General features: G+C 38.0%; 1 protein-coding gene across 7 annotated transcripts in view; it reads left to right on the top strand.

Annotated features, from left to right (window-relative positions):
• Positions 1-23,488, top strand: part of ANO4 (anoctamin 4) — a 178,298-nt gene that overhangs the window by 53,553 nt on the left and 101,257 nt on the right. For 5 of the 7 annotated variants that reach the window (XM_017737973.1, XM_017737969.1, XM_017737968.1 and 2 more), the window contains 3 exons: positions 2,795-3,001; positions 17,551-17,661; positions 23,087-23,223. In XM_017737973.1, the coding sequence (XP_017593462.1) occupies positions 2,932-3,001; positions 17,551-17,661; positions 23,087-23,223 (318 nt within the window). In that variant the 5' untranslated portion in view covers positions 2,795-2,931. The remainder of the gene's footprint in view (positions 1-2,794; positions 3,002-17,550; positions 17,662-23,086; positions 23,224-23,488) is intronic. The other 2 variants (XM_017737972.1, XM_017737971.1) reach the window with 2 other exon arrangements.

The following is a 23,488-nucleotide window of genomic DNA, read 5'->3' as shown; positions in this document are numbered from 1 at the left end:
CAATATCTTTTCTACTTCTGATTCCCCCTCCCTTTGTCTGTGCTTTTCTGCATGTTATCTGGGGATGTATTTTCGACTGCCAATATCTCTTTTAAAGGAACTTTCGCCCACATGAAAACAAGGTAATGCTGCAGCTTGCTGCAGTATTACTGTCTTACATTTTTTTAGTCTTGCAGTTTAACAAAAAGAAATGCACATAGAAAAGCAAGACCTGATCTTTCTCTGGGAAAACCTGAAATTATAATTAAATAAGGATACTTGCATCTTTGTCCTGTATCTGGTTCTCAGGAAAATAATGGAAATTAATTCTCCTAATCAAAAGCATGTCTTCTGTGAAAAAAATAACTGCAGTACCAATGAGATTGGAGTGAAGAACTTCCAAATATACTGTATACATTTGTGACACACTTTGTGTGGTTGGTTTTGGGCACTTTTAAATTTTAAATATGTCAAAAGAAAATTGTAAATGTAAAATTATCAGTGATGCTGGAACACTCTTCCTCACATAGTTTTGAGGTATGATTTATCATCTTTCTTTAGTGGAAGAAGCAAAAGGTTGCATATAACCAGCAGCAAGTTGTCTATTGAACCTAATTTTGGATGTGATCAATCTGCAAATTTTGCAGTTCTTAGGAATAGCAATCTGGAAGCAGTATCCTTTATTTTGATGTCTGGAAAAAAAAATGTGCTGCAGCAATAGTTTAGGAAGCTCAGTCACAGCTGCACAAGAGTTTATATACCGTTTTCAGAATGTGAAGAAGCAACTTAACTTGAACCTCAGAGTAATGTAGCAGTCGGTTTATGTTTGGAATCAGTTCCTAAAATAGATCCCTATTTTCATGACCAAATGAAAGCACAGCCTTACTGAGATCCAGCTAGAAAGTATGTGCTGATGACAGGCTCAAGTTTAGTACCGAGCGTTGGCTGACTTCACCGTAAGCTTCAGAGGGATGGTTGTTTTAAATGGTGGGACAGCCTGTGGTGATGCTTAAAGAAAATGGTTGTAGCTAATTTTTTAATACCTTAGGGATAATTGCTCAATATTTTGAGCATCACAATGTTCTAGTGACTGCAAAAGAAGTAAAGAGCTCATTTTACAGCTGGGGCTTAGCTTCTCACTGTTTGAAGTCCCTTATAGCTAGCATGATCAAAGAAACATGTTGTCCAGGCAAGCTCGTTGTCATTCTGTTCACATGGATTGATACGCTGCCTTTCACAAGAATAAGGTGACTGGAATTTGCTATGTATCCTTAGGATGTGATTTCAACAGTCTTTAGAAGCTGGCAGTTACATTAGCCCTAAAACCAGGAATTAGGTGAGCAGTTGCTGCAGGAAACTCCTCATGCCTTAATATTTCCTCCAGGAGATCAGCTCTGGTGTCAGGAAGCAAAGACAAGTATTGAGTGTGCAGCTTCGATTCTGAATGCACAAAACCATCATAAAGGAGAGCAGTTTGCACAGCCTTTGCTCCTGTGTGCAACCCCACTGTTTTCACAAATCGCCTGTGGAAGTGGTAGCTCTCTTCCCCTTGATAGTATATCATGGATCAAAGTTTATTAATATTTCAGAGATTCTAAACCTCTTCCATGACCTGGAGGTTCACACACATTGACTTCTAGGGGAACTGGAAGAGCAGAGTCATTAATGCATTCTTGGACATTTCAGTTCACAAAACTGAGCAATCCAATCAATAATATCTAATGATTTTGGGCAACTGCACTTTACAGTGTGCTTACAATATCCGCACTTTTGGTTTTAGGGTCTGCTTTTCCATCTGCTTCTCAGTTTGCGTGTTTATATCTGGTTAGGGGGTTTAATTTGGTTTTTTTTAAAACAAAGATAGTTTGCTGACAGAAGCAATAAGAGTCACAATTAAATTAAGCGTAAAACAGTAGCATAGAACAATCATTCATCTTTCTTGCCCAAAAGAGATTTTCAACCACAGTATGCTGAAAGCAATTCAAGTGGAGTTGGAGCAATTGCATCAATGTGGACAGGAGGAAGTCAGAATCAGCAATTTACTGTAAGATAGCGTTTCTTTCTAAGACCATGCATTGGCCACACAGGAAATTTCAACTTTGCTTTTCCCTTTGGAAAAGTAAAGCCTGTTTTTTAACCACAATTTCAGTATAAAAAATTATTATGTGACAAATTTGAGAATTTTGGTGTGAAAGACAATTTCCAGTACTGAAGGTAAGGTTTCACAGGACTGGAGAAAGTGGAATTTTTTCCCAAGCATAAGGTCTTGTTATTGTTGTTTGTAGCCTTACTGCTTTCCTCAAAACAGACCTTTTTTTTTTTTTCCTTAAAAGCTAGTTAATACCTCAATTGTAGCATCTTTTCCATATGATGAGACTTCCTAGTACTGGTAAAGCCTCAGAAAAAAAGAAATACTTTTTGAGAAGTTCTAATCCATCAATCAGAAAACAGTCATTTAATAAACTCTGTGGTAGTTGCCTCATTAATATTGTCCTTTGTGAGCTGTGTGGATATTCTGAAGGAATGGGAGATATTTTCTCCTGCAGACCAGCGAAGTGGTAAACCATGACTATGTATTAATTTAAATATCTATTAGTGTGGCTGACTCTGATGCCTGCAACACAGCAGCAAAGACTTTCACATTTTTAATTTTCATAGAAAATTAGTCTTTTTAGAGTTCTCTTTTTTCTTTTTTTTTTTTTTTAATTCCTTTAAGAAGGCTGTTGCAGCTCCATTTTAAACCATGAGAATTTATATTTTAGTTATTCCATGTTGATCTCTTGTGTCTAACAGTCCTAATTCTTATTCCTGTCAGGTATAAATTTATCTATTCATGGGGCTGAAAAGCGTGTGCAAGTCTGTCAGAGGAGAACTGCAGCAAGCTACCCAGTGTCACAGCATCCACCTGTGGATGGGCATCCTTCGATCCCACAAGCCAGAGGGTCAATAAAAATGGAAGCCTCGTCTTCTGGATCTACAATTTCATCAGTCACTGGTGGAAAAACAAAAACCCATCAGCCAGGTAACAGATCTGCCTTGATACCTTTTCCAGCCCCATTTCATGTGTGATGTGCCATGACGTGGCAAAGCTGGTGTTAATAGCATGAGATTGTGCTTGCATGGAGATCAATCTATTGATTGTGAGAGTTACCAATGGATGTTTTGTTTACCTGTGGTATATTTTTGTCAAGTATAGATTATAGGGGGTAACAGCAGTTGGGACAGCTGAAAGTGGGAAATAGAAATGTAAGTTTAATCATAAAACCCCCTACAACGTGTAGTGGTATCCAAAATGTTAATGCAGAGAGAGAGATTTGGGCTATTGTTTTTTAATACTGCTTCCCTTATATATATTTAATTTTGATAATCCCTGAGCTAATGGCAGTGCCCTAGAGTCCCTAGAGTCATCCCCCTGGAATTCAGTAATAGACACTAACACTGGTATTGAACAAAGACACAATCTGGGGTGTAGATCAAACTCTGTCTTGCTATAACACTAACAAAACCTGTGTACGAGATCTTACAACATAGGTTAACTGGTTAACGAAATGCAACTTTTCAAAAGAAAGTCAAAATCTCCTGGGAACCATCAAATTCTAATTTACATCATGAGTTCATTCCTTGTTATGATAATTGCCAGAGCTATTTTAGAAATACCTTTTCTTATAGCAGGGGAGTACATTCGTACTGGCCATGCTGAGTCGTTCTTCACAGTGAAAATTAAACTCCAAATTTCTTTCCTGAGCAGAGCAAATTAAAGATGCCCATGAAGTCAGTTTTGTAGCATCTTTATTGGAGGGTCTCAGTAATCTTCCAGTGTTGCTGCCCAGGAAAGAGCATGATATATGCTGTATGCAGCTACTTGGGTGCTGGGAGGCAGAGTCTGTTTCTGTGAGACAGAGAGTTCTGCCTGCAAACTTTTAGTGTACCCCCCTTACCTTGCAGATCTAGTAAATGGCTTAATTTTTGTAGAGGTTTACATTTTAGATTATCTATTGTGAATTGCTGTACAGGTCTACTGCCATGAGTTTCATACACCCATAGTATTTAGTCACCATAATCTTTGTCAACACAGATTGAAGAATTTACAGTGACTCATAACCATATGCTTTGTTTATTTCAGTTCTTCTGTTCACTTGTTTGTCTTGTTTTGTCAGCTTCTGTCTTTTTCTTTGAAGTACAGAAATTACTACTACAGAAATGTTATTGTTGTTAAAGATATATAATAATGTCTGCAGCGTGTTAAGAGATTGACAAAAAAGCCCGGCATCACAGTTTTTTTTAAAAGTAGCTTGAGCATGCACAATAACAACATTCATTTTGAGATGCTGCATATTCTACATCTGTGTGTTGATCAGTATGGCCTGTGCTTTAACATTAAATGATGTGCAAGCAGCATATGCTGGCTTCTGATCAAGAAAAAGATCCATTTACAGGTAGGTCCCAGAGGTTTCCTAAAATAGAGCTCATCAGTGACCATTTGGATGGTGATTCTCTGAGGAATTAGCTTTCAGTATATGAGATAAGTTTTATCTGACATATTCTTCTGCTCTTTGGACAATAACAGCATTTGTGACCTATGGAGAATATTTTTTGTATTATAGGAGTCTTCTCTTGACTAACTTACATTTTTTCATCTGAAATGAAGTATCATTTCTATGATTCGTGTCTGCTTTTTTAATTCTGTTTGAGACCACTAAATTTGTGTCTGTGTCCAGGTTAAACTGCAACCATTTGAGCTGTATGGAAGTAGATCTAAGAAAGATTATGGTCAGCAGCAAAAGCAATGAATAGCACTCCTAAGAGGAAATTCTAATTTAAACTGTAAATCATGTGTTCTTCACTCTAACTCAGTCACAAATTAACAACTGTAGCTACATAATTAGCTTAAGGCACTAGTTGTCCAATGGCAGTACCTTAGCTAAGATACCATAAGCAGCTTGATATTTTAGAAAGATGAAGTTCTTACATATATTAATTTCCCAGGTAGCAAATCTTACACCACTGTTTTCTAAATTATCCTCCTGCTACTGCACGCAGTAAGTTTGCAGGGTTTTGTTCCATCTAATTTTAAATAGTTCATACAATTTGGGTTTTTCCTTCTATTGGAGTGCTGTTACACAATCAAGTAGCTCTCAGTGTTGGAGTAGTATATGTTATACTCACTCTGAAATTTCTTTTGTCCAGTTAGCAAATACTCCAAACATGATTACAGTCCAGCATAATAGAAGGTATTTTTAGGACTTAAAATGGCATTTTAATTCTTATCAGTAAGAGAGAGTGAACCACGGAAAGAAACCACTTGATAAAGTGCAGGTTGAGGGTATTATTTTCCTTTGATAGCACACTACTTCTGTTTTCTTCACAGCACCTTTTTTCCCTTTGCCCCATTTCGTCTTTCAAGAACAGCACCTTTTATTCATCTATCATGAATTCAATTTATTTGACAGCAGTTTCCTTTGAATGAAGTTCATATATAGCTATATGCTAAGGACGAGAAACAATAGATACGGTGCATTGTTCCAGCATTCCTTTCCAGTTACTTCCCTGCCAGTTTTATTTGTAGCTAGTAAGAAGCCTGAGGCTCATGACTTCTATTATTAATCTGGGTGTTAGAGTGGCTCGAGAGCAGTACGTAGTCTGTACTGTACCTTATTTAAAAATGAATTAAATTTTAAAACTTGTTTTGTGCAAGCTTGCAAAGAGGTACTGCTCAGCCGCGAGCAGAGCCACAACTTCTGAGCTTGGATTTTAAGCAGATATAAAGGTATCGAGTAACTGAAACAAAACACAGAGGAAAATGGAGAAACAACTGGAAGAAAAAGGCTATTAACAGGGAAGGGAAAACTCCTGACACCTTTGCAGGTGCACCCGTATGAGGGAACTTTCTCTTAGAAAGAAGAAAATCAAAGACGAGTATAGCAATCAGATGATAAATTTAGATGCAATGCCATTAAGGCAAATATGCATTCCTTCCAAAACCAGGGATAGTATGTTTTTAGTTTTGAGAAACCTCCAGTTATCATCTTCCATCTATATGAGCAGTTGTAGTGTGCTGTGGCTAATGGGGTACAAGGCTACTGAAGTGGAGAGTTCAAAGCCATTGGGGCAGACTGCTGACTGCAGTGAATTGGCACAACACTCCTGAAGACAGTGTAGAATAGATGTGCCTGTGTTGCACAAGGAAGGCTCATTTTGAAAGCAATGGTATCATCATTTAGACTGTCTGTAAGAGCAGCAGAAGAAGTATGGAACATCCCTAGAGGGGGTTAAACTGTCATCGCAGTCCATTCCCTCAATGTCAGGGTTAGGCAAATATGGGGACAAAAAACACTTTGCCTCACTTCTGGTGGTGTTGCACCTTTGCTGTGCAACAAGCAGTACTTCGATTTCTGGGCTCCTCTCTGCTATTTCCATTGTTAGTCTATTCCAAGTCAGGACAATGTTAAATTACTTCATTCTCTTGGTGAAAAATTCCTGTATTTTCAGATTCTGCAGAACTTGTCAAACCTCATTTTTCTAGGAGTCACTAAATTTGCTGGCTGGGGAAAAAATGTCTTATTTTATATGTCTAAGCAGTAGTAAAGCAAATTCTTTCATTGTGTGAAACTCTGGAATCTTCTTAGTTATTCTCTGCTTGCAACATTTCCTAACACTTGTTACCCATTTTGTAATAGCAGGAATTCAGAGGTTCTCTAGTAAGATTTTCTCTCTCTGTGCTTCTGGTAAAAATGCATTTTGAGGTTTATATATATTAGTGTATACATAATAATGTAGATTGTAATTTATATCATATATACAAATCATTACTGCAGGCAATCTACACAACCAGAAGGAAGGGTTGTCTTTGGAATAATTTATTTCCAAAATTTAGTTAACATGAAAAGATTCTTTACTCCAGGAAACACAATAAAATATTCTAGAAATTTCTGCTTTCAAGAATTTACTTTCAAAAAGATCCCTTTCAAAGGTAAAGAACTGTACATTTTGGAAAGGACATTCCTTGCTACCTGAAATGATACAGGAATATCCATGATACTTGAAAGAACTTTATGTGCTGAAAGGACTGACTTCGGGCATTATGGTGAAAGTCTGCTGGGGTCGTTGGAGAAACTTTTCTTGCACTCTCTCACCTTTTGTGACAAGTAGTATTTGATAGATTACAAGTTTAAAAGAAGACATGTTTGGCTTGGACAGGTTTTCCTTTACATTTGGATCCTCTTTTTTTAACTGCTTATCAAACCGTAACGTTTTTATTGATGACTGTACTTACTGAGCTTGTAAATAAGAAAGAAGAACTAGGGGTCTTGGCCAACAGAAAAATTGATTTGGGAGGCGAGTAAAAAGGCATGGTTCTTGAAACTGGCATCCAAAATTAAAGGAAAAAAGGAAATGTGTGTTTAATAAGCTTAGTCACAAATTAATGAACTTTGAATTATCAAGAAATCTCAGACTGAATCCTTCAACAATGGTAATTGACCGTGCAAAATATATCTTCTTCTCATCACAAAATATGCATATGGTTGTCAGCATTCACTTTTGATTGTAAATGGTCTTTAGAAGATCTGTGTTAGCTAGATATGACTTGCTGGTTAAATCCCATTTTCTTTGCTGACTGGCAGAATGTGTGGCATGCATCTCTCCCAGATAAAAATAATAAAACCCTGCAAATAATTCTGCCAGAAAGCTCTGTCATGCAAGTATTTCTTGGCAGCAAATGCATGCATGGCATGGGGATGGCTGATGTAAATTCATCTGGAAATTTGAATTCGCACTGACGGTAATGCTGTTATCTTACTTGTCTAACATTATTAGGGGAACAATCTTTTTCAATATGCCTTCTGCTGGGTGTATATAGAACTTTCTCTCATGTGGAATGAAACATAGAAAATGCAAGCAGATTTTATAAAAGTTTAGTATTCCCCTCATTAAGCTAATTTTCATATTATAACCCCCACATGCTGACAAGAATCATTCCTATGCAGAAGGGACATTAATGTCAAAGAAACCAGCCTGTATATTTAACTTTTCTCTTTATCTACAGCCTGTGTTCAAAGAAATGTAAGTTCAGTGCACCAAGCAAAATTTCTCCCATGTTGGTACTTCAAGTGTGATCTGTAAACACCTCCCTGCCGAACACAGACTGGTCATTCTCCTGACTGTTGGTGCTCTGCAGCCTCTGCAAAGCTCCTAATGAGAACAGTTTGCCTCAATTACCATAAGGACCTTTTGTCACCGGACTGAGTGACTGGACACCACATGGTGATTATGCAGTACTTTGAAATTAAGAGCTGAACTATCTAGCAGATGATGCAGAGCTTGAAATCTTCTGTCACTTTGCTTAGTCATTCAGCCTATTTCATTCAGCCCTTTACTTTTCTATGAAAACAGTAACTTTGAAAATTCCTGATCCTAAGGTACAAAGTCTCCTGGAATGTTCGTTCTAAGCACTTTGGAGAACACTTTTGCAGCAGCCTGCTAACAAAAAAAATTTTTTAAAAAGCTAGCATAAAAAGCACTGGTTTTCAATGCTATCTGTCTTGCTTAATTTAAATGTATTTGAGGCAGGCAGAAATTTCACCCTCTCTATCAATTTGTGCTACATGGTACACACACAAGTACTGAACCTACCTGGGAGGGACCTATGCATGCCCTCAATAAGGGGCTTCAAAAATAGTATTAATCATTTTAAGTGGTGACTTTGAGGGTGTTTTGCTTCTCTGGGGACTCTGTGTTTTTAAACTTAATGCTTTTCAAAGATTTATTTTTTTTTCCTTCCTGCTTTGATCAATCTCCTGTTTCCTGTTATAGAACAATCTTTCATTCAGTCCTGCAATCAATTATGCATGGTTACTTTAAAATCAGTACAGTTGCCCTTCAGATTTCAGCTCTCCTGGCTGTTGTTAGCTTACAATATGTAGTCACCTCACAAAGGCTGCAAAATGCCACTCTGTGTGGATGTTTCTGACTGTTCTACCATCAGAGAGTTTCCTTTCAAAGAGAAAAAACATGAAAAGGCTTAGGACTAAACTTACTCATGCCAGAGCAAGGTTATAATGTCCTGAGACCAGTGTAACACAGCTGTTTTAAAACAACTTGACCATTCTATTCTGAAGGAAATAGAAAATACATAAAATTTTGCAAAGTTTCTGAGAAAGTAATGACCCATTTAATCTAAAAAATAACTTCTAATTCAAGGAACAGTGAGAGAGACTTTGAATAATCAGTTATTATGTTCTTGTAATGCTTGACTGAAAAATTGGTCTTTTTCTTAGCTCTATAGTTCTTGCTTAAAGGGGTTTAGTATTATGTAAGACTCTATTTCTAATGTTGAATATGTTACATATATTCCAAAGAAAGATTCTTGCAGGAAGACTGTCAAAAGATGGAACAAACTAGCTTCTACTTTGGCAGAGATGCTTTTAAAGTCAGAAAAGGGATTTGACTAAAATAGGGCTGCGTAGTGTTACTAATTTCCACAAAAGGTTTGTATCAGTCCAAAAAACAGCAAGACCTGTTTCCTAACACCAAGCCTGCTGGTTCATTCTGATATTTCAAAATTAAGCCAGACCTTCCTTTATAATTGAAAAAAAAAAACCAACCCAAACACAAAAAACCCAAACATACAAAAACAAAAGCAGCCCAGAACCAACCAACAAAAAACCACAACCTAAACAAATACCAAAAAGAAATCAGGAGGGGGGGCTTATTCCTTGGGTGAGTAGTTATGCTGCAGGTAAGGGCTTCTAGGGTTCTAATGAACACACTAGAAATTCCAACCAATGTACTGTGGTGCCAAAAAAGCCCAAAAGCCCTAAAGAGTTGCATAAAACTCATGTTACAACTTGGACCAGGTGTAAGGGCAGCAGCAAAGCAGAAAGGTGACATCATTTTTAATCTGTCCTTTGTTTCTGAGAATTTCCTTTGGGTCATGCAGACCACTGACTGCTCCTGTGCCTTGAGTGAGTGGATGTCTCAGGAAAGCAAATGTGTCCTCTCCATGCTGGGATCTTCACAGAGGCACAATATTTGCTGCTCCCACCCTTGGGAATGCAGTACTGTACTATTTTGTGCTTTAGAGGTCCAATGGAGCACAAAGCATATGACTTTTTGAGGCCTTCTTCATTACTAGTAATATTCAGGGTGGTTGAAACAGAAGAAGGGAGATGGCACTACAGTTTGATACTTTATTTAGACCTTGCTTTAGGAATGCACCAGACACAAAATCGGAATTCAGGACCTATTACACTGATGAAAGATTTTTAAGGATCATCAGAACTGAAAATTTTTTCAACTGCACCTTTTGTGTTACCAGAATGCCTGAAAATTAAGACCCTTGATATTCAGATACACTCCTTCTGCTTGTGAGGGAGACTCTGCTTACTGCCAGTTGCTGAAAATAATCTCCTTTGGGTAGGCATCTTATGTGAACAGCCCAATATTACTCCATGTATTTTAATGTCAAAGTGCTCTATTTCTCCTTCGCAGGTTTTGATAATTATAGTAGGTTGCAAGGCTATATAGGAAAGGTCAACTGCACCAATTTTCTCTCAAAGAAATACTAAAAATTTGAGAAAGAATATTTTTACAAAATCATATATAAATATTAGTCCCATTCTTCCACTCCAGTTTGTAACTGAATAATTATATTTATCATAACCTCTCCCTTATTAGGTCTCCACACACACAGGCTGGTAGGTTGGAACCATACCCTCTCCCTGTGATAGACCAGGGTGGGAGTCATTGATCATGTTTAGCTTCTGTACAGGAAGGCATATTTCATGGGGTCTGCACGGTAGCTCTCATCTGAGACAAAAGCAAAAAAGACTTTGTGATGACAGTGGATTTCCAGGCTTCATGGCCCTAACCTGGGAAAGGGCTTATGATGCTGTAACTGAGGATAGTGATCTTTGATAGCTGTGTTTTTACGTGTGTGCTCACAGTGTAAGAGGAAAGTGGAGAAGCTAACAATCATTCTTACTATTATTTTTATACAAATAAGGGTAGTAGGAAATGGACTGAATTGTTCAATGTGTTTAGATCTTAGGCTTCGTTCTAGATTCTCATATGCAATATACAGCTGTGGAGAAATGTCCTTGCTTAGTTACACTCTGTGGTTTTGTGTCACTTTCAGACTATATCTTGTGAATACCCATCCCAGGCATCGTGGCACTTGAACAGGATAGCTTTGTTCCCAGTAGGAGAGACACTTTGGTGCCCTGTCTCTTTGTATAATCAATGGAGTCCTTCTAGGAGGTAATTCCAAAGGCTTGTTTTGCAGCTCTGTCCCTCTACTGATTGCTGAAGAATCTGCACCAGGGCCAAATAGAGCCAAGTAATTGGAAATGTTAGGCATGGGATTGTGTGACTTTCTATGCTTGGGGCTTCTGTGTGAACACTCCGGTTCTTTCAATAATCAGAACATTGTGGCATACTCCGAGCATAGATGGGAAATGAAGAGAGAGGTTGTGGGCTTTGGCACAGCAGCCCAGTAGTTTGGGTTCTTGCCCATGTGGGAGATGTGGATTATCAGCTCTCTGCAGTTGTTGTCCTGTTCAAACTCGCTGCTCAAGAGGTGCCTCCCCCTTGATGATACAAACACAGCGTTGGTGGGTTTGACTGTACTCATGCCCACGGCTCATTATGGGCAGTGAGAGAATTGGAAATATGAGAATTTGGGCAAGCAGGACCCTATCCCTATATTCTGGTGCTCAGGCTATTGTGACAGTAGAAGTGATTTTCGAGGTATTGCTTTGCACCAAGGGCTATCTGTGCATTTTTTCTATGGTTGTCTCTGGGAAAAGCATTCACAGCATGAGAGAGAAAGAACAAATACTGAACACAGAAATCTCTGCTTCTCTATAGTTAACTGGCACAAATTCTCTGTTTGATGCCAGCCAGGGTTTAATGGGGGGGAGAGTGGACACCATATGCCTTCAAAATACCTTAGTCTGTGATAAATCAGTAATATTAGGTGTTCAGAAATCTCCCCTTCACTACTGCTGCTTCTGGAAGATAAGAAAAGAGTTTGTACTTACATAATTAAACATATGCTGAGTCTTACAGTGTATTGCAATGCAAAGGGAATCTGTTTTTAAATGGCCTTTCAAAAATAATTCCAGTATTTTTATTACTGTATCTTTGACATGACCATGCACATGACCATGCACAGACATCTTTGGCATAGGTGCTTCATGTTAGTCAGAATGATTTGGGGTTTGAATTTTTGTTTTTTTCCTAACACTGCTTGGTCTTTCTTATGGAAAATGAAGAAGCCCTGTATTTTTATGCCAATAATTTTCAGAATTAAAAAGACATTTCTGTTCTTTTACACTCATTGTGGATGCTAACAGGCAGACACAATATTTTATTCATAATCAGTGTGACAACCATTAAGATAAATGGTATTTTCTGCATACTGGAAGAAGATGTGTTTAGCTACACCAAATAGTGACAGACTATACATATTTGTTTTAAGGTAACTGATAAACTGATATCGAAAGTTATGTGAAAGTTCTTATGTATTTATGGACATCTACGGAAATCTACCAGGGCAGAAGTTTTTCAAAGGTCTGCAAGTAATTCCATAGTGTACCCAAACTTTTCAGTCTTGGAAACACCTTGTGTATTAATGCTATTATTATGGAATGCTTTGTCTTAAAACAGAAATCTCCAAAGGCCTCTCAGTGTGTATCATTAACTACTACTTATAATTTTTCCAAAACTGTGGATGTGGTTTGTAGCTAGATGGGGCAAATCCTGTGACACACACTGGTTTGTATTGGGAAAAATGGAGACCTTTAAGATATTCCCAGTTTGTCACTACACGTACACGTGTAGACGTGGCAGACAGCTGGTCTTACTCTGACGTTACACTGCCTTAAATATACAAATACATCAGCAAGTTCTCAGAAACAGAGAATTAAACACAAGTTTTCCTGTCCTTATCCCCACTGCCATCTTCAAAAGGAACCCAGGACTGGAAACAAGCATCTAAATGAAAGGTAAAGGGAACTCACCACACACACCCCACCTCCTTTGTAGAAATTTGAAAACATGTTGAAGCTGTAAGGTAGAGGAAGCTTAGTGCTGCTGGTAAGGAGCAAGGATGGAAGGAAAGTTTCTGGGTAACAGTCTTTTTCCAGAAAGGAGTGCAGTGCTAGGCTGATGGGCCAAAGTTACAGATTGAAAACAAAGCCTTTTTCTTTTGTGCGGAGAAGGGGCAGCTCAAGGCTGACACAAGACATGTTTCTGCATCCTGTGCTGAGAACATACTTAGCGATGATAATTTTGCATTGTGAAACTCTGTGCTATTGTACCTCAGAGATTTAAGGGCAGCAACAAACAATTAAATACTTTTGATCTATTAAAATATATCTAATGTAATCACTGAAGCACAATTGATGTGTACAGTAACACTCTGACATTCACCTTATGCTGTGGGAGAGAAAAATGCCTAGGCAGGAGTATAACAGTACTGGTTGGTGAGGAACAAAAAAGAATATGATGCAGGATTTCTGACAGAAAACACTCTCTGACCAATGTAGCAAAAGCAGCTCTCTCTGAAAGACTTGTTATGATACACATTAGCCTTCCACTTAATGAAATAATTATCTATCTCTGAGCTACTGCTTTCAGGCCATCTTTATCTTGCTAGGAAGACATGTGTATATTAATTTATATTTTCCTACATTCTATGACTCATAGAACAGCTTGGGGTTATTTCTGAAGCAATAATTGAACCAAAATGTTTTTCATCCATTGCAGTTGCATTGTCCAGTGCAGTCATGGGGCAGATCCTGGGAAGACCGACTATGTTGTGCATTTTGTTTTGCTCCTGTCACAGAAATGAAAAGTGCCAGAACTGAGAGAAGTAAAGCTGTGCTGTACAAACATGCACAGCCCTGACTAACATGAATAGGAAAAGCCTAACACAATTTCCATTTGAAACTCTGCTTTTGCTGCAGATGGCCTGCGGAGAACTCACAGTGAGAAGCCAAAACAAAATGTACCTGAAGGGGTGATTCTTTATCCCACGTTGACATGGGTTTGGCTAGAGTGAGAAGGGCACCATGCACAGCAACTTTGTGCTTGCTTTAAAGAAGAGGGTCTGGTAAGAAGGAACTTCTCTGTAGAAATTACCTGCAGTACTTAGTGTAGCAAAACAAACTTGCTCATGTTAGAATTATATTTGCTCTTCCTAAATACCACCCTGTTAGAGGTAGATGGCCCTGTGACAGGATCATCCACCCACATGGCAAAATCTCTTTCACTAGAAGTTGGAATGACCTTGTTTAACATCAGTACCATATTAACTACATTGGTACATAAATCACTTTCCTGACGCATTTGATTATTTTAATATTTAGAAGTATGTTAAAATTCTGACTTAGAACATGCCATCTCATTTAGCCTCTAAAAATTAAAGGTCTTTTTAAAATCTCTTTTTTTTTCCTAACTTAATTAATTGGGACCCTTCAAGACAAATAAAGGAAAAAGTATATTATTTGATGCACAACTTTATGCATCAATGAGTAAATCAGAGGGAGTGCCATGAGGTAATTTAAAATATTATTTCTGTTGAACTAGAAAGTCTCAGTAAACTGAGAAAAATCTCAGACTGATCTTTAAAAAAAAAACCATAAAATTTTTAAAATCTAGTATTTACTTCACTTATATTTGTGTATGTTTCTCATACTTCTGTGGAAAGAGAGTTTTTCCCATCCTCTCAGACAATATTGCTTAGATTTTACTCAGTGGAACATATTGATAGAGCATAAATCAGCAGCTGCTAAAGCAAGAAGGAAATGCTAAAGGCAGGTTAGTGATTCATCAATAGCAACAGTGACATCAGATATTGTCTTTGCATGTAGTATTGGAGGTCTGTGGTAAGATAAAGAAAACAAATCTCTGGAACATGAATGAGGTCACTGTGACTTTTTCCGAAGATCTAGTAGTTTAAAATCTCTGTCTGACAACAAGCCAGAAATCATTAATTTGGCCAGTCCACAACCCATCACACAGGTGGTGTTTCTCTTAGCTAAAAAAATGGGGTAGTCCCTCCTGAAAAGTGGATGCTGACAGAGAGGGAGGAGGATAGAAGCCCAAGTGCCCTAATTTATTGACAGCATTAAGGTCATGAGAGAAGAAAGCACTCCTGCAACCCCTAATTTTAAAGCTATGTTGTTGGTAGGTACATTTTTGCCCTTGTGTTGGTGAAGGCAAGTTTGCGATTAGCTATGTGTTTTATCACAAATGATTGGTAGAAGATTATGCCTACAATTTTGACTGAAATCAGACTGGATGCTGTTAATCTGATACTTGTGTAGTGAGGCCAGATATTAAGGCTACTGTGAATCAGACAGAACACTGTCATTTCTGTGGATTGCTGAAAGCTCTCTATATTGCAAGTGGATCAAATACAGGAGAGGAAATTTGAATGCAGCAAAAATCGTCTTGACTTCATTGTCTGAAATACAGTCAGGTTTAGGCTGGTCATTTTCTGATCACTTCCTAGGCATTTTGGGTTTTGTTAATTAAAGAGGGGCTATGAAATTGCCTATGTACATTCTGCAAGAGTTTAATTTTATTAACAGGTCTGTGGTTAGATAGTCCATCAGATATCAGCACTTTGGGACCTCCATAGCTGACTGCCACTTCCTTTCTCCCTGGCCCAATTAGTTCAGATCTTCTGGAGATGCTGCAGGGATCCTGCTACCTTCATCTGTTCTGAGGAGCAGCAACTTGAATGTAACAAGGATGGAAGGTTTAGGGGAAGAAAGGGTATTTTACATTTGTCAGTATTGCCACTAATTTGCTCTAACTAGGGTCGAAATGCAGAACAAAGGCTGTTGGAGGTGAGGATGCAAGTACGTAATGGTGTATGTTAAAAGTGGTAGCTGAGTATTTAAGAAGAAACTGAATGATATCACTTACAAAGTGCTTAACTGAATTGCTGTCCATTGATTACTTTTCTACTTCCTTTTCTTGGGCATTAGAAATCTCTTTTGGGGCAAATCTTAGCCTCTCATCTCTGAGGCCATCTGCACATTTCCCTAGGCTGCTATTGTATGAATAATCAGTTGTCTCACTTAAGAAATTCTCTTTGTTCTACATCATTAAATGCTGACTCCTGCTGCTGCTATGACAGATCACTGTGCAAGAATCTACAAGAGGAGTTGTCTCTGATGTTAACAATGAATCTTTGCTGTGGAACAAAAGAATATGCTGAAGCAAGCACAAGACAATTTGAATTTTTATTATTTTAACACTGAAAAATAAAAAATAACTAAGCTGGTCGAAGCGTACCCATTTTGAGATCTGTATTTCCAAAAACTGAAGATGGGCCTTTAAAATAGTTTTGAGTAGTTTTGTGCCTAGGAATATAATTTGTAGCTCCCATCAAGGCAGTAGTGATGAGATAGTATAGGGCAAGGAGAAGAGGAAACTACAGTGGGCTAGGACAGAATTCAAAATAAGAGCAGCTTGCTATAGGCAGACTGTAGATGAAAGGAAAATGCTTCTATCTAAAGCATGAGTGATGCATCTAGCAAAGCACAGTAATCTAAATGACCTGAGGGTTTGTTCTGCCACCTTGGCCCTTTTGTCATTAGGTCCTTTCCCAGATATCTCCCTGACCACTGAATGTTTCTGCTAACTCTGTGCACTAGTTACTCAAGAGCATCATCTCTAACAGATGTCTTTGTGAAAGGTTTTCCTGCTACTCTTTAAAAACCAGATGTATTCCTGGTAGTTCTCTCTTTCTCTCTGTTTGTATCCAAATACCCTGTAGCCAGCATCTTAAGCCTGCTTGCCCATTTTCTGTCTACTCTTCATATGCAGCCACCTTTCTCTGCACAGAGAGCGCCTGTTCTCAAAACTTTCTGCTGTCTTTGCTCCTGTTGAAAGAGGACTGAAATGGGCAAATCTTGTGTCGATTTTCATGTGTAAATAGGTTTGAAACTGCAACCCACCAGAAAATGTTTTTACTCTGCAGTGCTTTCAGACAGCAACTGTTACATACCAATGTGAATCCATTTAAAATGGACTGCAGTGCTGGGCTTCTTCCTAGACTGTGTCATGCCATCAGGTTGGCATATGACAACTTATGGTTCCCTGTGTCTGAAACAGACTGTCCATGCTCTTTTTGTCCTAATGGTTGTTTTCTGTCTTGCAGCTTACTTTGTGTGTGTGTTTTATTTTAGTCTGTTTGTTCCAGTGTCATTCGTAACAACATCTCTTCTTTGTTTTCACATTTGGGAGCTAGTTTTGTAGATGGTATGGTTAGGTGATGCTCATGGCATGGCAGCATATGGTCACCTGAACGAGGGACTTGCCAGTGGCAACTCTGCATCACTGCTGATAGCAGAGAATGTTGTTGTTTCATTGTATTTAGTTTTAAATCAGTCCATGTTCTATCTGAAGGTCATTAGTTCAAAGAAAAATTGGTTCTGCTAGGGAGGGAAAATGGAAGTACCTTCATTCAATGTGTATGTTTCCTCACCTGAAGCCCCTTGGCTGGATTCTCTAGTGCACTGTCACAAACCCCATCAATCTCTTCAATTTCTTCAGAAGGAAGAGAGGATTTGCAGGTTAACCAGCTGGAAACGCAAATATGGATAAAACCAGACATACAGAAGACAGATGTGGACTTTTCAGAAATTCTTAATGCAATACAAGAAAGTAAGTTATTCCTTGGATGCAAAATTGTGTTTATGGTAGAAGATTCAATAGAGATGCATTGAAATTATAACTGAAGGCATATACAAAGTGATGAACTGAACGATAAGTATCTATTATTAAAATGTCTCAGGAAGTTCAATGGATTATTGAAGGCTAGTAAGAAATCTTTTACTATCAGAGAAGTCATAGTAAGATTTGAATTGTTATGTGACAAAGGATTCCAGCACTATATATTTTCTATGCAGATGTAATCAGAAATAGAAAGATTCCTGTTACTTTAATCCATTCTTTGCACTCCTGAGTGGATGCATGAACTAATAATATCATAAAAATGCTGCAGTCAGGGATTGAAGACTGGATTTGAAGTTCCAGTTGTTCCAAAATTTTGAGGTATATTCATATTTTTGCAGCTGGTAATACCTGGGAGAAGTCATGAGATTGTCATAACAAGTGAAGGTCCACATGTCTTAGATGCTTCATAAAATTATCTCTTTTTATACGTAATGGGCTGTGGGCTAAGAATTTATTGGTTCACCCTTCTTAAATCCAACTGCAGAATGATCTCAAGGCTTGTGCTAGAAGAAGTGCTGCTCCTGTTAATAACAGTGGAAGACACCCCACCCCCCAAAAACTGATGCAATTCTGGAATCAAATAGAATCTGGAATTTCAGTGAGAATTTTCCATAACAATTTTTTAAATCTCATGGAGGCCAGGAATCAAAATGTGAGGCATGGCTTCCTGGCTTCCTTATTTTCCAGTTTGATTTTAAACTGGGTGTTTGGTGTAGCAATTTTCTAAAGTGAGAAACAGCAGCTTATATTTTAGAGTGATAAAGGATGAATAAGAATGTGTAAAAGCCCAGACTCTGCCTGATTTTTGCCACATAAATAAGGAACCACACAGTGGTAGCATCTGGTCGTTAAGTGGTGGTACTAGTTTGGGAGTGAAGGAAAATGCTCAAGTTAGTAAGATGATGGGGGTAAAGATTTGAAATTGAATCACCTTACTACTTAAGCTACAGGTTTGGCATGAATTCCATGTTTTCTAGTTTAAAAAGCTTTTCCCATCAGGAAATCTTAATATGAGGTTTTGTTTTCTCCCTTCTCCACACCAGCACAGCCCAGATATAGGCCTGGGGGCAGTTGATATGCAGACTGGAGAAGCTGAAAAGGCACCAAATTATCTTTCAGAGGGTGAATAGACTAGATGGCTAAACATGGATAAGCAATTCAAGATGGGAATATTTCAAGAATTGCCATTTTGAGTTACAGATTTTTCACAAGCCATTTGAGAAGGATGCAGATTTTACAGCCTTGGAGGTAGTGTTTTTCATTTATCCAGTCCAGACACAGGTGCTGTTGGGAAGTTAATCTCTATGTCCTTTAGCTACATCTCCTTCAGCAAAGACAAAAGGATTTCTATGACTGTACAACACACTTTGCAGAGGTTTGTTGTGTGTCCAGGGGAGTGTTGCTCCATGCAGACTGTTGTGAATATCATCTGATTGGGATCAACATGTCTAAATATTCTTTCTAGGGTAGTTGCTCTCAACAGCTAATGTTACTTTTATTCCCAGTTGTCAGCATTGTATGATAATTTAAAAGAGTCTAATGATGCTTTTAGAAACCAAATAATTTTTCTTGCTAAAACAAGCTTTGGAATATTGTTCTTCAGCTAGCATCATCCAAAGCGAGAGTATACTAGATTGCCTAGTGTCACTTTTGCTGATAAAATAAAAATGAACAGAAACATGATATCTGAGCATGTTTCCATCATCTCACACAATAGCATAATCAGGTTGCATTTTTAAATGGAAGTCCTTATTTTTAGGCACTTCAGTTTCAGCATCCACCTTCAGAAAGTTAAAGGAGTTATCTTGGTTTTGAGTCCTACCTTATATCAGCCTCTTGGTCTGAAGTGGCTTGTGGACCCACTGAGATTGTGCGTGGACTCCTGCTCAGAATTTATCAGCATCCAGTTTTCAGAATATGTGGTTCTACTATATTTGGGATAAAAATATTTGTATACCCACTTTTTTTTCTTTTATTCTTCAAAGGATTCTGAATTACCAAGTCATTTTGATTTTTTTTTTCTGCAAAATAGAACATGAGGGGGAGAAAAGAGTTTGCATATTTAAGCTCCCTCTAAAACCAGAGGGAGAATTCTTAATATCTCCTGTAGCAATGCATGTGCTGCTCTGTATTCCTGTTGAATTTCACTGCTTAAAATACATGACTATACAGTAGCACCATTCTTTCTCCCAAATAGCATTTATATATCTAATAAAGCCATTATATATCATTCTGTTAAGGATATTTGTGGGTATATGCACATCAGGGTCTGAAGAGGACCAAAAAGATGGATCCCTGATTATTCTTTTAGCAACATTTGGCCTTGCAGGTGTTCAGTGCATTGGAGAGGAAGGGCTGAGCTACCTACAAGCAGCAGGAGAGTTATCTTGGAAGTACCATCACCATTATTAATGTAAAGCAAACAGAAATTGCTATATAAATTATCTATTTGGTTTTGTAGACCAGTATTTTACTATTTTATTTTTAAGTATATAATGAGACTTGGGGTAGAAAAATTATCCCAGCAAATGTTGGGGGCCCATATTTTCTGTAGTGACCAACCAACATGACAATTATCTGCTTATTTTTGATATAAGCAAGTTTCCACTGCAAGTTTCCACTGCAGGAAATCTGGACAAGTCCTGGTAGCTAATTTCACTATCCAGCTGAGATTCACTGCTTCCACAACTTCTTCACTGCTGAAATGGACTGCATTTTAAAGTGACCTTAAAATAAGATTTTTTTTGCTCCTCACAAGTCCTCAGGATAACTCAGTAATTCTGTGTTTCAAGTCCCCAGACACATTCATTGTCTTATGCACCAAGTTCTTTATCTCAAAACATCTGCTTAAAAACCATATATTTTGCAACTCAAAGCATTACCAGCACTTCCAGAAGCAGCAATTCTAGTATCTCAGAGGCCTCATCTTTTATACCACAGCAGTCTTAATGCCAGAACAAAGATAGTTTAAATTCCCTCGAGTTTAGAGAACAGGCAAAACTTTCATGTTTACAGCTTCCATTGACAACAGATATATGTATCTATTGTTGTCTACAACAGATATATGTATCTTGAATATATTCAGAAATCTTCACTACTTAATTATTTTTGTGGTTTTTTCCACAGTTGTTTTCAGATTATATTGAGGTGTAAATCATATACAGATTTACACGACACTGTCATGGAGGCACTGATGGGTTTCAATTCAGTGAAGTTCAAGTCATTGGAAGTGTTTTCTGTTTCAGCTGCTCTTTCTGTTGAATATTGAGATTAATTCTTATCATATGAACACATATGCAAAATCTGGTGACGATCTACATCCAGACTATTATCTGATGGGGTGGAATGTTTCCAGTCTTGACTTTGGAAACAGTAGGGACAGTGAAAGACATGAGGTTCGGCTGTGCTGTGTTGTGGCAGTTCCTCTCTCTTTTATAATCATCTCTAGTATGATTTTGGTGGATTAAAATGGATGAAGGTGGGAAAAAAATCTGTAATATTACTGATGCATGTGCTACAAATTAGTCTGTTTGCTGCCTTTTAAGTCTCCTAAAGCCTCTGTGGTTTGGCCTAGGACAAGTTGGATGCAGCCACATTGACACTGAGGAGCTGCAGGCTCTCATCACATAAAACTAAACAACACCAGAAACTCAGAATCTCTGTTACAAACTGAGCTGCTTAGGTTAGCACATTAGCCTAGTATTTAGAGTGGATTAATTTGGACATGAGGATTTCTCTGTTGTTTCTGAAACTTTTAGTCATTTTCCAAGCAAAGCTATTGCAATTAAAAATACAATGTCTTTCATTAACCTTGTCCCTATTCTATGCATGAAAATGAAGATGAAGGATTCTTGAGTATTTTGACAGGGTTTTCTTTTTTTATTACCTACAGATGTAAAAATAGACTTTAGATTCTGTAAAAGACATGTAAAAAAAGGGAGGAAACTTTTCCCTGTCCTCATATAAAGATGAATATTATGGATAAGACTTTCTCCTGCTTGTGAGCGTGAAAAATAGGCCACCTGCAGAGACTCAGGAGTTGATATCATCAGCAATTTTTTGAAAGGATTCTTAAACTGGGCTATGACCTCTGAAGAAGGGAAAGGTGAAAAGGAGGTCACAAAATGCTCATGATGGCTGGGAACGGTTAGTGGCTGTTAATTTCTGGCAGCTATCCAGGCTCTACACAGCGGCAGAATTGATTTTTTACCTGCAGCCAGTAGTTAGAAATGGAACTAAGTTGCTGCCAGCAATTAGAGATTTTTGGCTGTTAATATAGATTCTCACCAACAGGAGTTACAATTGTCTGTCAATAAGTTAGGGGAGCTGAGGACAAGCAAAAGCAACAGGAGTTTATTGCACAGAAGAACAATGATTCCAAAAGTCAGGCAAGCTTGCAAAAACTGTGAATAGGGATAGGGGGTTAGATTAACTTCTGTCAAGACTGCTAGATATTTGGTCCCACTCTAGTCAGGGGAAGAGGCTCAGTAGCTGGGACCTTTGGGGGTCCCTTCTAACAGTTATAACTCTACGGTCATAATTTTGGATTTTGCCTGTGAGGCATGAGGTTGGATAGTAGAAGTCCATCCACAGCTGAAGCTTGATCCTCAGCTAAGGCATTTTTCTTCTCGTCACACACATCTCTTCATTGTGCTTTTTCACCAGGCCTGTAGTACATAGAGTGCAGAGTGAACCTGCCTGCCCTGCACCTCCCATCTGGCAGCCACTCCAGGCCCTAAGTATCGATACTTTTTGTAAGGGTTGGTTTACCACAGCTTAAATCTGTAGATTTAAGTGATTTGCTACATGCAAGACTGAGGGCTGTGTGGTGGGTGGATCTTAAAGTGTCAGATTTATATGCATCAAAATATGCCAGACTGTGAACAGAGAAGCATTTGCCCAGGTTTGCTTACTCGATGCCTTTCAAGAAACACTATTTATTTAAGGTCTTCTGCCTCTGGCTGCCCCACAGGTCTGTACAACTTTGAACTTAACACTTTGTATAGTAGGTTAAAATTCTGCCTCCTTATAGTAAGAAAAATTCAGAGACAATACTAACTCAGAAGGTAATGATTCAAGCCATTTGCCCCAAAAGAAGCTGAAGAGATAGCTAACATCTCTTTTATTGCGACAACAGATTGTTTATTTGTCATCAGAGAAGTGTTGTGGTGTCCTAAACCTTTATGTGGCTCACTGGTGAAGAAAGCTCTCCAACAATGCTCACCAGATTTTAAAAGTAACATAGTATATACTTATACCAGAACTAAAAAGTGAAATTGATGATGGGTTATACTTGCTGTCTTCATTTGGTTCAGTGCTGATTTGAATGTGTATTTTTATTTTTGTTTTTTAGTAGCTAAGGATGTCAACATTTTTTTTGATGAGTTAGAAGGTGTGAACAGCCCCTCCAAAGATGATGATTCCCTGCTTCGCCATGGTAACTTGACCAGTACTTCTGATGATGCCAGCAGGCTGGAAGTTGTGGGAGAGGTAAGGACACACAGAATTATTAATACAATATTTATTCAGGCCCATTATAAAGATGTTATAAATGTAATTTGATTTAAAATCTAATTCTCTGCCATCACCTTGTGTCTAATTTTTCCCATGAGAACTGATTTTCCATTCTAAGATTATAATGCTGAAATATGAAATATCTCAAATTCAAAAGTTTTGATTTGATGCACCCTCAGTGAAACATCTGTAGAAATCTAAGGCTTCAATGCTTCTGAAAATGCTGGAAAAGTTTTCCCTA

The sequence above is a fragment of the Corvus brachyrhynchos genome, unplaced genomic scaffold (assembly GCF_000691975.1).
Source record: "Corvus brachyrhynchos isolate BGI_N302 unplaced genomic scaffold, ASM69197v1 scaffold56, whole genome shotgun sequence".
Lineage (NCBI taxonomy): Eukaryota > Metazoa > Chordata > Aves > Passeriformes > Corvidae > Corvus > Corvus brachyrhynchos.
Note: the sequence above shows the minus strand (reverse complement) of the source record. Positions and strands in the feature narration are given on the sequence as shown.